This window comes from Brachypodium distachyon, chromosome 1 (assembly GCF_000005505.3).
Source record: "Brachypodium distachyon strain Bd21 chromosome 1, Brachypodium_distachyon_v3.0, whole genome shotgun sequence".
NCBI classification, from domain to species: domain Eukaryota; kingdom Viridiplantae; phylum Streptophyta; class Magnoliopsida; order Poales; family Poaceae; genus Brachypodium; species Brachypodium distachyon.
Genome location: NC_016131.3, coordinates 62896420 through 62910789, shown reverse-complemented (window position 1 = coordinate 62910789; position 14370 = coordinate 62896420). Strand labels below are relative to the sequence as shown.

The 14370-nt window shown below is 41.7% G+C and overlaps 2 protein-coding genes across 3 annotated transcripts; one reads left to right on the top strand and one right to left on the bottom strand.

Annotated features, from left to right (window-relative positions):
* Nucleotides 1-239: 239 nt before the first annotated feature.
* Nucleotides 240-3085, bottom strand: LOC100834235 (probable dolichyl pyrophosphate Man9GlcNAc2 alpha-1,3-glucosyltransferase). The gene is made up of 6 exons (XM_003557947.3): nucleotides 2606-3085; nucleotides 2326-2518; nucleotides 2133-2240; nucleotides 1389-1550; nucleotides 949-1201; nucleotides 240-860 (listed from the first exon to the last, which is right to left on the bottom strand). Exons 1-6 carry the CDS (start codon nucleotides 3001-3003, stop codon nucleotides 418-420), a joined length of 1557 nt encoding a protein of 518 aa, XP_003557995.1. The 5' UTR covers nucleotides 3004-3085; the 3' UTR covers nucleotides 240-417.
* Nucleotides 3086-5201: 2116 nt separating this feature from the next.
* Nucleotides 5202-11087, top strand: LOC100833923 (protein PHOSPHATE STARVATION RESPONSE 1). 2 transcript variants are annotated; one of them, XM_024456731.1, is made up of 8 exons: nucleotides 5202-5307; nucleotides 6581-7229; nucleotides 7953-8151; nucleotides 8252-8328; nucleotides 8414-8453; nucleotides 8724-8775; nucleotides 10066-10135; nucleotides 10440-10787. In XM_024456731.1, the coding sequence occupies exons 2-8, from the start codon at nucleotides 6657-6659 to the stop codon at nucleotides 10785-10787; spliced, it is 1359 nt and encodes a 452-aa protein (XP_024312499.1). In that variant the 5' UTR covers nucleotides 5202-5307; nucleotides 6581-6656. The 2 variants fall into 2 exon arrangements, with proteins under 2 accessions (XP_024312499.1, XP_010228678.1); XM_010230376.3 differs by having other exon boundaries at nucleotides 5255-5459; nucleotides 10440-11087.
* Nucleotides 11088-14370: the final 3283 nt, after the last annotated feature.

Below are 14370 nucleotides of genomic sequence, written 5' to 3'. Positions count from 1 at the left end.
AAACGCTTTTTAGCCATGGATACATCCATATTTGGGCAAATTTGAGACAATTAATATGGACCGGAGGAAGTATTTAGTTATGACCTCTAAAAGGTATAGTATTTGTGGACTAGCTACGACACTGGAAGAACAAGACAGTGCGAAAAGCTAAATGACATTATGCCAGGATATGAATTTCAAGGGCTCAACAAGTTCAAAAGGTAGAAGCACATTTTTGCATCTGGTTTCAGAGTGATCAAACAGCAGAACACAAGATGATTCTTAAACATAAATCCCTGATCATACAAAACTTTATTTGTATCTGCTACATGTGGAAAGATTTCATTCATTTAATTAAAAGTGAATCGATTTCGTTACAGAGGAACACACTCAAGGGTACAATGAACCTTCTCTATAATTAGCTGTCAAAATTTCCAATCACAAATCCTTCTTCCTCCTACCTACTGGTCTAGGGTGTAAGTCCAACATCCATTGCTTATAATTGGTGTACAGGGTCAAAATAACAAATTGTGAGAAGCAAATGAACATTATCAGTGCATCAAAGAGGAAGGGATACCTCTTTGGGGGCTCTATCTGCAAGTATACAATGTGAAATAAGATCGAGCATAACAATGGCAGGCTCAGAACTGCCTTTGTTCCAGATGAAACATTTATCCCCTTGACATAGCTTGCACCAGGTGAATAGTAAATCAGAAAGAATAAGCCAAGAACAGCTATATATTGTAGAAGAAGCTGATCACGGCAGATAAGCGGGTACATCGAGAAGAGGGCATAGTATGTGAACCATCCATACAAGTGAGGCTCGTGCAGTGCTAAAAGGCTTGCAGGTAAAAGAGGAAGCAAAATTGATTTCTCATGCACTGCAAATAACAAAAGGAAATCATGAAACTAAGAAACATTATGTACCTATACCAAAACTAAGAATATCAACTTGGCACCTGAACATACCTTGATAGGAGAATAGATAGAAAGAGAACGAGCTGTTTAATAGAGAATAGAGAAACCCAAGATTACTTGGTGACTTTACTTGCTGAACAAAAGAAGGCAAAAAGGCGAAGATTGTAGCACAAAGACTCATAAGTTTCAGCGGCTTTATTGCAAACAATCTCTTCCACTTGATAAGAACTGAGGTGCTACACCAGAAATTTGCAACATAATCCTCATATATACCTCTCTCGAAAGGAGCTAATCGAGAGATCACCTGGCATAACAGAGTTCACAAGTTTAGTAATGATTGATGAAGTCTGAATTAAGTCAGTTATACATAAAGTTTCATCCTTGTGTATAGACCAGCTCAACAAAAAAATAGCTAAATGTTTATTAAACAAGCTTTGTTCAGTTGTAGGTCGTATTTTGCTTATAAAAAAGTAGCCAGAGGGAACATTTACCTGCATGGTAGCCTGATAAGAACGCAAATATGGCCACCAAACAAGAGCAAAAGTTCCGAATACAACAAAACCGAGTTTAGTGACCTCAAGAATTGGATACTTCCTCTTCAGGCATTTCCCCAGAAGATGGCCAAAAAATGCCGGTGCAAAGTACATACTCATCTGCATGATATCATATATTTGCAATGTATAGAGAATAAGCATGGGCTATGAAAAGCTCTGTATAGCACTGTAGATGAATGGGAGAAAATTGTTGTATGGATTCGCTTCCCATTTCTATTTCTAGCAACACATTCTAGTGCCAGCTTGACCTAGCTGGAAATCCAGTCAGCAGGCATCAAAAGTCGAGTACTAAAATTGCAGAAACAGTACACACATGACTCATAGTAGCTTAGTGGCCTATTGCATTGTTCGGGACAAATATGATGAAACCTAGTCCACCGTTGTTTATACACCTCAACTCCCCAATTACTGCAACAGTGCGCCTCAAGCATCCCAAGGCAACAAAAAAAACACTCAAAATTGTGTTGACTGTCGATGCAATTACCACTTGGACCATGAGTACCGACTTTGCCATTTATAGACTATCTCTTGGGCCAAGTTAGTTTTCAACTATCCGCCCAAGTAACTTATCTTTTCTATTGTTGGGAATCTGTGGCTTTGCAAAGGTGAAACACTCTCCATGTTGTTTACATGTTTGGCGACAAAGCTTAAGTAAATAATTATCGACTGAAGAGAGAGAACCTGTTTATGGTTAATTGCAAGACTAAAGAGAGCAGCAGCAGCAAGTTCGTTCCTTGACAAAACACCAGCAATTGCTCCCAGTGTCAGCCCAAGGCTGATGCAGTTATACTGAAAGATAAGTACTTATCAGGCATTGAATGGAATATCACCATTGCACTGCTCCAATGCACAAACACCACAGTATAATCCTTACCTGAAAATGACCGTGATCGATTAACACTAAACATGGATTGATGAGAACCATGGCGAGGAGCCACATCCACCCCTCTCGCTTCTCCCCGCCACCGCCAACTCCATCCTTCATGTACGCCCACACGAACCATAGCGCTGCTGGGAAGAACACCATCAGATCGGAAGAGAGCACTGTCCACCGCATCAGCAATTTCCTACATAAAACAAACCACAAAGGCATAAAACAAACACACAACTCTGCACTCTAGGAAGTAGTAAATGCTAGTTAAGTGGGTGCGTACGATTCCGGGGACTCGAATCCGCGAGAGGAACGGAGGGCGACGGTGTCGGGGAGGGAGGCGTTGATGAGGCGGGCGTGGAGGAGACTCTGGTAGGCGGAGAGGGGCGGGTAGTCAAGGCCCCAGTAGGCGAGGTCGTTGTCAGAGGTGTTGCGGTACCAGTCGGAGGTGGGGAGGTGGAGGGTGAGTTCCATCCAGTGCCGCTGCGCCTCGTAGTCGCCGAACTTGGGTGCCGCGCCCTGGCCTGAGTAGGGGCCGACGGAGACAAGCACGCGGACAAGGAGCGCGGCAAGGGAGATAAGGAGGGCGGTGGCGACCGGCTGTGCCGGGGGCTGCCATGGGAGCCGGGCGGGGGCGGGCAGATCTGAGGCAGGGTTCCGGGACTTCCTCGGCTTCGCCATTGGCGGTTTTGCTTCCGGTGGATCTTTGCCTCTTCTCTGTCGGGGTTCAAGCCCCCTCTTTTTTCGTTGTTGCAGTTTCTCCGAAAGCCTGCTGAAATTATGTTGGTAGATTCATTAATTTTTGGGGAGAAATTGCCACTACAAAACCTCACCCATTTGCCTCTTTGAGAAAATTGTTACTCCACCCATAAGGTTTTTTTTATTAAATTGTTTTTACGAAGTAGTACTGTCCATGCAAGAAAAAAAACATGCATCTCGGTTCAATCGTCACTTTCAGATTTTCAAAATAAGAACCTTCAAATTGCGCCTAAAAAAAGTCGATAATTCTCCATTTGGCGTTCATCTCTATGCAATGACATCTTGCATATGGGCTGGAGCCGGACACCATTGATTATACCCGGTGCTGCGAACTTGTACAGCTGCTTGTTCCACTGTAGATATGCGGTAAGGGGCCTAATCCAATCCAACTATCATTTTGTCGGTCCTTATGAACTTCATTTTTCTCATGGCTATGACACAAAGCTTACAAAAATGTCTTCGAACGTGCAACTATTATTGCAAAAATCATGCCAGAAGGATGCCTTTTTTCTATTTCTAAAGGTAGTGATGGTCGGCCTAAAGAAATCCATGCCTTAATAGCAGGGAATTTCTTATGCCACCCAATGTTTGTTAGGTGCATTCCATAACCTATGATAATAAATTCAAAGGAAAGGTCAAGAAAATGATTCAATCTGACTTTAACAAAAATAGCAATTCTTATCACGTAGTAGTACCAATAGAAACCAGGGGCAGAGCCAGGATTTGAATATGAGGGGGGCGAAAAAGAAATCAATTATACCAGAGGTAAAACATCACAATATATAAGATCTCATAGTATTTTTTTAATAGGCTCCATGTGGTATATATCTTTTTTGCAAAAAATGTAGTATCTATGTTGCTAAAAATCATATTAAGAAATGTTTGCGGGTACAAGAGAAAACTAAATTTCTATGAGATCTAGGATTTGCATTTTCAGCACAAGAAATATTAAAGTTTGAAAGCAGTCGCCTTGCAAAAAAATGGCGGTGTCTTTCTCTTCATCTCGGATGTTTGAAGCATAGCAAAATTAAACAAAGAAAAATATATTTATTAAATTGACTTGTTAACTTATATACTCCCTCAGTTAATTAGGGACGGAGGGAGTAGAAAGGTTTAAACTGATATATTGATCGGAAATAAATAAATACAAGTGATGAGTGCTTAGAAGATTTGAAGGTCAAAAGAATAAAAGAAACGAGGTAGTACTGTAGGATTGCTTCGTCCAGCAACTCAGTGTGCCATCGAGCTATCACCAATCCAGCAAGATTGCAATAGACAAGCCGGTAAAGGGCTGCAGCCTGTAGATGGCAAATTGACGGTCTAAAAGGTAACGAGCCAAGGAAGACCAGAGGGAAGCGTGGAGACAGAAAAGAGGCGGGCGGGTAGAAACGAGAGGAAGTCTATCGAACGATTCGCCGAGGTCTCGAGGTGCAGGCATGCAGCTAGCTAATGGGCATTCTCCTCTCTGTTGGCCCTTTTCCCGTTCGGTATTTAGCATCAGACATGTACTCTGCAGCAAATTACTGCCACCATGCAACAGAAATCCATAGGGGGGAGGGGCGAACGATTAGGGGGGGTCTGACCCTGCTCGGCCCCTGATAGAAACCAACCAAGTCCATCTCAATCTCGGCCCTAAAAAAAGTCCATTTCTACATGAACCTTGTACTCGTAAAGCCGAGAATTCAAATTCTTCTTGAGTGAAACTTCCAATTTTCTATTAGTGTTATGGTTTTCACGCTCGGCATTCTAAAATGAAAGCCCCCTTATTTTCTAGAGCCGCTTGTTGACCACGGAGAAAAATTACCCAAATTGGAATAATTTTGACGTTCTTATTGATACGAAGTCCATGTTAAAACACAAAAATAATAATCGTGTGAAGCAATTTAGAAATTGAGTCCATGCACGTGACGCAATCATCGGATAAGCAATCAATCGATTCGTACGTGTGTGCAGGAGGCGCGTACAACCATGCGCCGCAATACGAACGAGACCAACGGCAAAAAAGAAAAAAACAGTAAAATTTGTTCACCTACAGGTACAGTGTTCCGACACCACCGAAGGTTGGTGTGTTCACCGTCAGATGGACCATCCCAACCGTCCGAAGTTGGCCGCACGGCGGCCGAAGGGGCCTATCCGAGAAAAGCCAGACCCCATGGTGCGGGCGGTGCGTGCGCCTTCCCCCGGCAACTGGTGGGCGTCGTCCTCCTCCTCTTGTGCGCGCACCAGGTTCCTCCTCCTCGTCTCTCTCCTCCATTCCCGCAGCCCCCTCCTCCCCCCCTCCCAGCGCGACACATTGCCCCAGCCACCAGAGTCCCCCCTTTCCATCCTCCCATCTCGAGAAGGCCGCACCGATCGAGCAGCTCCCTCACACAACCCAGGTACGGACGCTCCTCCCCCCCAATTCCTCAAGCCCCCCGTCAGTCCAATCCATGCCACCGTCTCGATCGCCCGTCTCTTCCTAGCTCGTCGTATCGGCGCCGATCGGTTCCGCCGAGGCGATTCCGGTTGGAATCGGATCGATGGGGGCAGGAGTGGAGGAGGGAGCGCGCGCGCGGTGTGGAGACGGACGGGGTTTCTCTAGGGTTTTTTTTTTTGCTTATCGCGACGTGTTTTGCGGATGCGGGATGGGTTCTAGGCGAGTTTAGTCAGGAGCGACAGAATCAGACGTACGCTTGAATTGGGATGGTACGTGATGTTTGTGGTACAGAAAATGATTTCGGGGGGATTTGGTGGGGTTGGGAACTGGGAGCTGTTACAGGAGAATTAGGTACTGTGGTAGTACTTGTGATTATCCTGCCCCCTGGCAACAGTTGCCTGTCCCCTGGGCTTTAATTGAGGTCTTGTAGGGCTTAAGCTGTGGCTGTCGTCCTTCTAGTTAATACTAGCACATGCCACATGCGTGCTAAGATGGGTTTCTCTGTTTGACCATGGTGTCACAGATTGCACAGTAAATTAAAAAGCTGCCATCATTTTCTTTTCAAAACAGCCGTTTGATGTTAAATTATGAAGCTTCCACGCGTGGATAATAATAGGAAGAAGGTCTTTACCCCTACATCAGGGCATAAGTATGGCTGCGTGTTTTCTGTGGGATTCTGCATGTTGCTGTGCTATGCAGAAAGATGGTATAATTTCTAGCTTCAAGTGAAGATTAATCTACACTTCATGCTGGCAAAAAGGTGCCGCTTTAGGATTACAATGTGGTTTAATCTGCTTCACTTACATTTTTTTCACGAACCGTCTGCTTTGCTGATTACATTTTTGTTCTTTTCTAGAAGAGTCATGATGGGCACATGTGAACACAACCTTATAACTTCCTAGCATATCAGGATGTTGCTGTTTCTTGGATATTTGCACAATCACAGATCACACTAAATTAGATTGCTACTTACTCATGCTTTATTCTGGGGTACATAAATGTGCGTTTGATAGATGGCTGCATTTGGTACGATCTAACTATTAAGTTTTCATTATTTAGTCTTAATTTCATAACCCTTTGCAGATTAATGGAGTAACACTTTTGGAGAGGGATCTGATGCAATTTATGGGAAAGGAACAAAGTTTGCAGACAATTCTCGATGAGGAAGTGTGATCTGAGGCACTCTCACAATAACAGGGTTTCTGGAGCAATGTCATCCTCTTTACCTATTCTGCCAAATTCTTTGAAGGAGAACTTCCCAAGGTCTCATAATCCCCAGCTTATTCCGATGCCAAGGCAACTGATGAATGATTCTGTGCCCTTGCATCACAGTGCACCTCAGTCTGCTACTCTTCACCCAAGAGCTGGTGTTATGCGGTCATCATATTCAGCTTCATTAGGATTTTCTGCCAGTCCAGCTGACTCTGTGCCTAATCACGAGAGCCAATCTATGTCTGCTCCTTTTATTTCTCAGCCATTGGATATTGAATTATTTCAGACTTTATCTGATAATATTCCTGGAGGACACACCGAGGCAACTTGGTTCCCGGGTTCTGTTGATGGTTTAACAGATTACGGAGACAATGTTGGTGCACCTGGTAATCAGATCCGGAACGGCTGTCCTGCTGTGACATCTGATGTGGTTGCTAAACAAAATGAGTGGTGGGAAGAGATAATGGATGATGATTGGAGAGGTATTCTGGATGCAACAACCACTGATTCCCAGTCAAAGGTATGCAAATGTTGTACCATAAAGAGGCATTTTGGTAGCTCCATTGTGTTCTGCTAGTTTAGAAATATTCCTTTTGTTTACTGTAACATCAGTCAACTTTATGAAGTCAAAATACAACGGAAATTCTTTGTCAGCCTAATCCAGTACTCCCTCCGTCCCATATTAAGTGACATTCTATTACATGTATCTAGACACTTTTTAGGCATAGATACATCTATATTTGGACAAATTTGAGTCACTTAATATGGGACGGAGGGAGTATCATTTTTGTGTGGCCAATCTAGATGCGATAATGTATGTCAATGTCTCATCGGTTAAAGTTAAGAGAAAGTTTTGACTTTACATGTACTACTCGTGACATACTTCCATAGGGGGCACACAATCTCTTTACCTTATTAGCAGTTTAAAACTGATGTGCAATATGTTTTGGTAGAATGATATGAAGACACCAATAACATTTTGTTGTTTCCTCTGTTGTAGTGAATGTTCATGTTATTGATACTGATTACTGAATGTTTCTCTCTGAAATTTTAAGTGATGTTGCATGTCTTTCACAAAATAGAAAACGAGATTCGCTTAATTTCTAGGCAGTCTTAGTCCCGTTACTCGTTGAAGTTAATAGTTTCTAGAGTGATACTTGTTTGCGTTCACATTATGATGCTTTTGCTAAACAGATTCCTTATGTTCTTTCATGATCAAGTGTTTGTTGCTGTCTTTGTGTAGGCCATGATTCAAACTTCCAACTCGGCTGTATCACAACCAGCTGTCAACCAGTCAGCTTCATCTCATAGTGGGGAGATGTGTAATGTGGCGAGTCCTCCCAATGGCAATAATGTCTCAGCAGCTAAACAACGGATGAGGTGGACCCCAGAACTTCATGAATGTTTTGTAGATGCTGTAAATAAGCTTGGCGGTAGTGAAAGTATGTGCGCAGTGTTGTCGATTTCCCTTGAATGTATTTAATACATGAATCCTGTTCTGCCGTAAACTAATGCTTGTACTTCTTTGTCTCGTGCCTTCAGAAGCTACACCTAAGGGCGTGCTGAAGCTTATGAAAGTTGACAGTTTGACAATATATCATGTGAAAAGTCACCTGCAGGTTTGCTGTTAGCTTTGTAAATACTATTTCTGCCCACAGGTGATTTGAGTTTTCACTTTCTTATCTCACCTGGTCTGTGTTGCAGAAGTACCGCACGGCTCGCTATAAGCCAGACCTATCTGAAGGTTATCTCAATTGACACTTTTCTCACTTGCATCTTATCTATAGATCTTCCTTGCTTAGTTGAATATATTTTCCGGGAATCATGATGATGAGTTATTGGGTTGAGTATATTTCTATGATAATTTTTAAAGGCTGATGCTTTATGTATGTATATATGTAAATCTTCTCGTAATGCAATTTTTTTTGGGTAATTATCCATTGTTGCAAATAGCAAGGAGTAATTGGTATGAATTGTTAACACTTATATAACAATTTCATAACTAATTATTCAGGTACAACAGAAAAAAGGACTAGCACTGAAGAATTGACTCTAGACCTGAAATCGTGAGTGAATAATAATCTTCTATTATCTCTCCTCCTGTTCCGTTGTGCATTGTACTTTGCATCATATCCATCTCTTTTGATGCTTTTTTGGTGTAAGTTATTATGCGTGCATTGACTATCTAGGCTAAAACTAGCACTTAAGTCATAATTGAGATGGTAGTTACTGAATTAGTGAATTGTGACTGATTGCTAATAATTGCCTTGAGAAAAATAATCAATGCCAATATAGGTTTGTGATTCAACTGCAGAATAACTTTAATGGGGGTTACTAAGATACTCCTTCCGTCCACAAATAAGTGTACTTCTAGGTTTTGTCCCAAGTTAAAATTATTAAAGTTTGACCGACTTGATTGGAAAATGTTGCAACATTTATGACATTACATTAGTATCGTTAGATCCGTTTTGAGATGTAGTATCATAATATACCGATTTGATGTCATATATGCTGCTGCTCTTTTCAACAAAGTTGGTCAAATCTTAAAATGTTTGACTTAGGACAAAACCCAAAAGTACACTTATTTGTAGACGGAGGGAGTAGCTGCAAAGGAGGCAAGTGCTCAACGTGGAGTTCCATCAATAGATAGTTCTGGTATTAACCTTAGGAAAATCATGAACAGAAAGAAAACCAAGATGGCATATAATGCACACCACCTTTAAGGAGTTTGCATGCTCACCACCAAATATTTTTGTGAATTCACTTAAGATTCAACAATTAAGGTGCTAATCATGTGCAGCAAAATCACTTTAGTAGCTTGGCTAACGAAGATGTTAAGTTTCACATTCAAGCATTTTATGAATTATATGAGATGTTGAAAGTGCAAGGAGTAGAATCTGATATTACTAATATTGGATTATTTCGCTTGTCATGAGTTTTTTTCTCACTTGGTGAGAACGGAAATAACTTAGCCTTAATAATACAGTATTATGCTCCTAGTTTTATTTTGCCCTTAGTTTGATAGAGCTGGAATGTTGTTGGAATTTGTTGCACCAATTGTGATGAGTGATAGACTGATAGCTGAGACATTTGTTTCCTTCACTTTGCATGCTGTTCCATGCTGCAAGTAACTGACGAGTGTTGTGAGTTGCCTAATATCTGGACCGATTTTTTTTCCTGGACCTCCACATGGAAATTACATAAGGCGTGTTGAGCCCATTTTGTGTTCACTTTCTGTTTGTCCAGATAGTATAGGTTTGAGGCTTTGCTCTATGGGAATGTGCATTATCTTGGTTTGTGAATTGTGAGCCACATCATGATTAAGACTCTTACATGATGTCTACTTTCTTATATAGGAGCATGGATCTTACTGAAGCCCTGCGCCTTCAGATGGAGGTTCAGAAACGTCTTCATGAACAACTTGAGGTAATAGTCCAAAAGCACATCATATACTGGCTCTAAATTTGATTGCTGTTTGGTTTCTTGCCAAATGATGCCCTAGTAAAAAGAGTATGGTGCCAAACATACTGCACCTTTGGACAAAAATGTGAGACTGTGATTCTCTTTCGCACTTATTTGTGATCATGAACTGAATTGTGACTGCAGTAATGTGGCACTGTACAAAAGAATTGACGCCTTAGCTGCACTGGGATTAACATGATGTAGGCAAGCTCAATAGCCATGTGATACAAAACACATTCTGAACTTCATTTCATCTTTATTTTTGCAGACTCAGAGAAAATTGCAGTTGCGAATTGAAGAACAAGGGAAGTATCTGCAGATGATGTTTGAAAAGCAGTCTAAATCCAGTACAGAGAACGTGCAGGACCTGTCAGGAAATACAGCAGCCCCATCATCTGATCTGAGCCATTCTGTAAACAGAAACAGGGATAGTGAGGCAGCCGAGGACCCAAATAGAACAGGAGACAACCCTGGGAGTGTCAAATCAGGAGAATATTCGACGCATACAAGTGGCAACCAGAGAACAGCAGAAAGGGACTCATCAGATCCTCTAGCAAATACAAATGATGGATTAAAGGCCCCCCAAGAGAAGCGTCGTAGGGTGCATGATAGTTAAACCATCAGTTTGGTAATTCAGATCATAGCAGTTCGATCCATGTATTTGGTAAAATATGTTCCCACCTTGTCTCTTAAACTCATGTGCTAATCCACAAGTCTATTGAGCCGAGCCACCTTAGTAATCTAAATGGAACTTTCTGGTGGCCGCTTGTATAAACTGTTGGGAATAAATCAAATTATCTCCTGACATATGGTAAATAAGGATGTCTTGAGATCTTTCTATCTTTCTAGATATAGTTATTTGAGGGGATCGGTGGCAGAAGACTGAACTGATAGAAAAACAGGCGTTTGTCCTTGAGTCTCAGAATACCGAAATACTTGTGCCTTGTTTGGGTTTGGGTGTTGCAATTGCCAGAGTTCTGCTTTGCCTGGACTGATGGTTACCTGAGTTCAGTTCTGCGATACCTAAACTGCTTGAATATATCTTCTGCCGTCCTGTCATGTTTTTGAAGTGTTTCCCCCTGGGGCTCCAAAATCACAATCATAACAGACTAAAATAGGTCTGAAAGACTGAACGGCTAATCTAAAGGGAACTGTTCTGCGACCATGCATTGTTCTTAAGTCCGAAATTTTAAAGTGATTTAAGCTCAGGGAGTAAGTATTGAAGTGTTTAAACAAGAGATTTCATCAGATCATAAAAGTACAATGATCTAAGTTTTCTCATATTCTGGTAGTGAAAACATGTTGATGCGCAGCAACCGGTAACCAAGTGATATTAATCTGGTAAACAAGTGAATATAATATGTTAATCAAGAGATATTAACAAAGTAACTGCTCCCTCCGTCCTAAATATTTGTACTTTTATGTGACAAACTTGCACTAAAACAGCGACAAGTATTTAGCAATGGAGGAATTATGTGGTAATAATTTAGTAAAGAAGTGATCATAACCTGGTAACTTGTGCCGGAATAAGAAAGTATCAACATGAAATCTAGTTTCACAGGCAAGACTAGCGTGGGCACATGCACTCCATAGTTCAGTCCAAGACTATCCAAAATCACATTCATAACATCAGAGTAGGTTTGAAACCAACAACTTCTAACAAAGTGCGAGATTTGTATGCTTTCACTGCCCAACAAAGACTCGAACAAGACACAATGGCACAGAAGTTGTATGTGCTCTTCGTATCGAAATTGCTTCTAATAAGGATGAAATTGTCGTTTCCAATAACTGAATGTTACAACCACCTCGTTGGTCATTAGCATCCAGATAAAAACATGTGCAATACGATTATAAGTTTCAGGAGAGAAATGTGAACTCGAAAGTTTAAAGCATACAATCTTGCAACTTGCAGGAGTTCTTTTTTTTTTAGAAATACAATACAAACGCAGACGCTCACAAACACGCGTGAACAATCACCCCTATGAATGCACACACGCACACCTTCGGGTCAACAGGTCTTGAGAGATTGACGAAGTTATCACAGTCATCTCGTTGTTGATGGGTACATCACCTACCATTGAAAGCATAGCACCGGTTAAATCCTGGATTAAATCCAAGTAATGTGAGCACCCATACCAAGTCTAGGATTTGAACCTGGGTGAGTCAGTTTCACCGCAAGGAACCAAACCACCTAAGATATGCTCAGTTCGCCCAGTTGCAGGAGTTATAATTTATGCAATTAACATACTAATATCAGACGGCCGACAGTAATGCCCATGTATCGTTGCTTGCATTAGCATAATAGATAAAGCTATGACACCGCAGTAAAAGCATTGAAATTGCACATCATACGCGAAACGTCAAACCGTTGCGCAGGAACACAACACTAGACAACACAACGTTTACCACTTCTGCCTTTGGTACTATCCATAGCACTCGGTTCGTGCATAGTGTGATGCACTGACAAAATAGTAGACCTTTCTTTACTATCCATAGCACTCAGCTCGTGCACGGTGTGATGCACTGACCAAATAGTAGACCTTACTTTGGATAACAACCGACCAAACTAAGTTAATGAGTTAGCTATAAAATCTTCCTTGTTTAACAGTACTTTGGCCATTTTACGTATCCAGTGCCTTCTGCATTAGCAAGTAGTAACACATGCAACCAGACCTGTATGCTCCCTTTTCAGTATGACTTTATCACATTTGTCAGGAGCATGTTTGTTTATTTGGATAAAATATGGTCAAAGTGCCATCATTGTTGTTCAATAATACTCTTGTACTCCTACCCCGTCGCCCACCTGCTGCACATGGCAAGGAGAATTTTCAAAAAAAAAAAAGATCTTTTATAAAAGACTCGATTGATCGCGCGGTCCATCACCTCATATCTCTTTGATATACTCTCTTTTTGGTAGGACTTTATCACATTTGTGAGGAGCATGTTCCTTGGTTTGGATAAGAAGTAAGTCCATTTTACCCTCCCCCCTCAACTCTTGGGAAAGTTAAAATTTAACCCTAAACTTTAAAACCGGGCAAACTACCCCCTAAACTCTTGAAACCGTCCATGAGGACCAACCTGATGGTTTCCCATTTGATTTTGGTGGTTTTGGCTGCCTCGCTGGAGCTTTGACTAGCCACGCTGGCAAAGGGGTGCCCTTTCCTCTCTCTCTCTCTCTCTCTCTCTCTCTCTCTCTCTCTCTCTCTCTCTCTCTCGTGCCCTTTCTTCTCTCCTGTGGCCTTTCTCTCTCTCTCTCAGCTCTTCCCCCGCTGAACCCTAGACCTCCTGTCACTGGGGGCGGCGGCTGAGCAGGGGCGGCTGCTGGGGGTCAAAGGAGAAGGACATTGCGGCTAGGTCAGTACCCTCCCCCTCCCCCCATTCTTCTATGCCTTCCCGTCTTTCCAATCTCTTTGCTGCTACCATTAGTCTGAGATTTCTTCTTTTTTTAGAATGGAAGATGATATACTTAAGGTTCGATTCCACTTTGGAGGTTTATTTGTGGTCAACATTGTTGTTGCTTTTGATATGGTCGACAATAGATATTGATACATGATGCAACAGCATAACTGTGTGAGAGAGAACAAAATAACTGAGAGAGAGAGAGCAACGCATGGGACGGGAGAGAGAAGAAGAAGAAGGGGCGGCGCCCATGGCCCACCACTTTGCCAGCGTGGCGGTCAACGTTCCTGCTAGGCAGCCAAAACCACCAAAATCAAATGTGAAACCGCCAGGGAGGTTCTCATGGACGGTTTCAAGAGTTCATGGGGGGTTATTTTTCCAGTTTTAGAGTTTTGGGTTAAATTTCAACTTTTCCAAGAGTTGAGTGGGGTAAAATGGACTTACTTCTTTGGATAAAACATGGTCGAAATGTCATCATTGTTGTTCAATAATATCATGTAATCATGTACTCTTACCCCATCGCCTACCTGCTGCACATGGCAAGGATGATTTTAATATATTTTTATCTTTTATAAAAGACTCAATTTATGGCAGCGTCCATCACCTCATATCACATTGATTTATTTTGTGTCATTTGTTCTTTGAATGGTGTTCTCATCATTTGTTAATTTGGCACAAATCATTGAGATGAAAAAGAAAACATATTATATGCTCTAACATAGTAGATAATGACACAAACATTTTTTAAACATGCATTTTTTTCAGTCCGTGGCGCAAGGTATTTAGCTAGTAAACGAAAT

Excerpts from the sequence above, each read along its gene's own strand:
- LOC100834235 (XM_003557947.3), bottom strand. The coding sequence starts at position 3,003 with ATGGCGAAGCCGAGGAAGTCCCGGAACCCTGCCTCAGATCTGCCCGCC. Across the intron at positions 2,519-2,605 it reads GGATTCGAGTCCCCGGAATC|GAAATTGCTGATGCGGTGGA; the intron begins GTACGCACCCAC and ends TGTTTTATGTAG. Across the intron at positions 1,551-2,132 it reads TTGCAATTAACCATAAACAG|ATGAGTATGTACTTTGCACC; the intron begins GTTCTCTCTCTT and ends GATATCATGCAG.
- LOC100833923 (XM_010230376.3), top strand. The coding sequence starts at position 6,657 with ATGAGGAAGTGTGATCTGAGGCACTCTCACAATAACAGGGTTTCTGGA. Across the intron at positions 8,329-8,413 it reads ATGTGAAAAGTCACCTGCAG|AAGTACCGCACGGCTCGCTA; the intron begins GTTTGCTGTTAG and ends TCTGTGTTGCAG. Across the intron at positions 8,454-8,723 it reads TAAGCCAGACCTATCTGAAG|GTACAACAGAAAAAAGGACT; the intron begins GTTATCTCAATT and ends CTAATTATTCAG.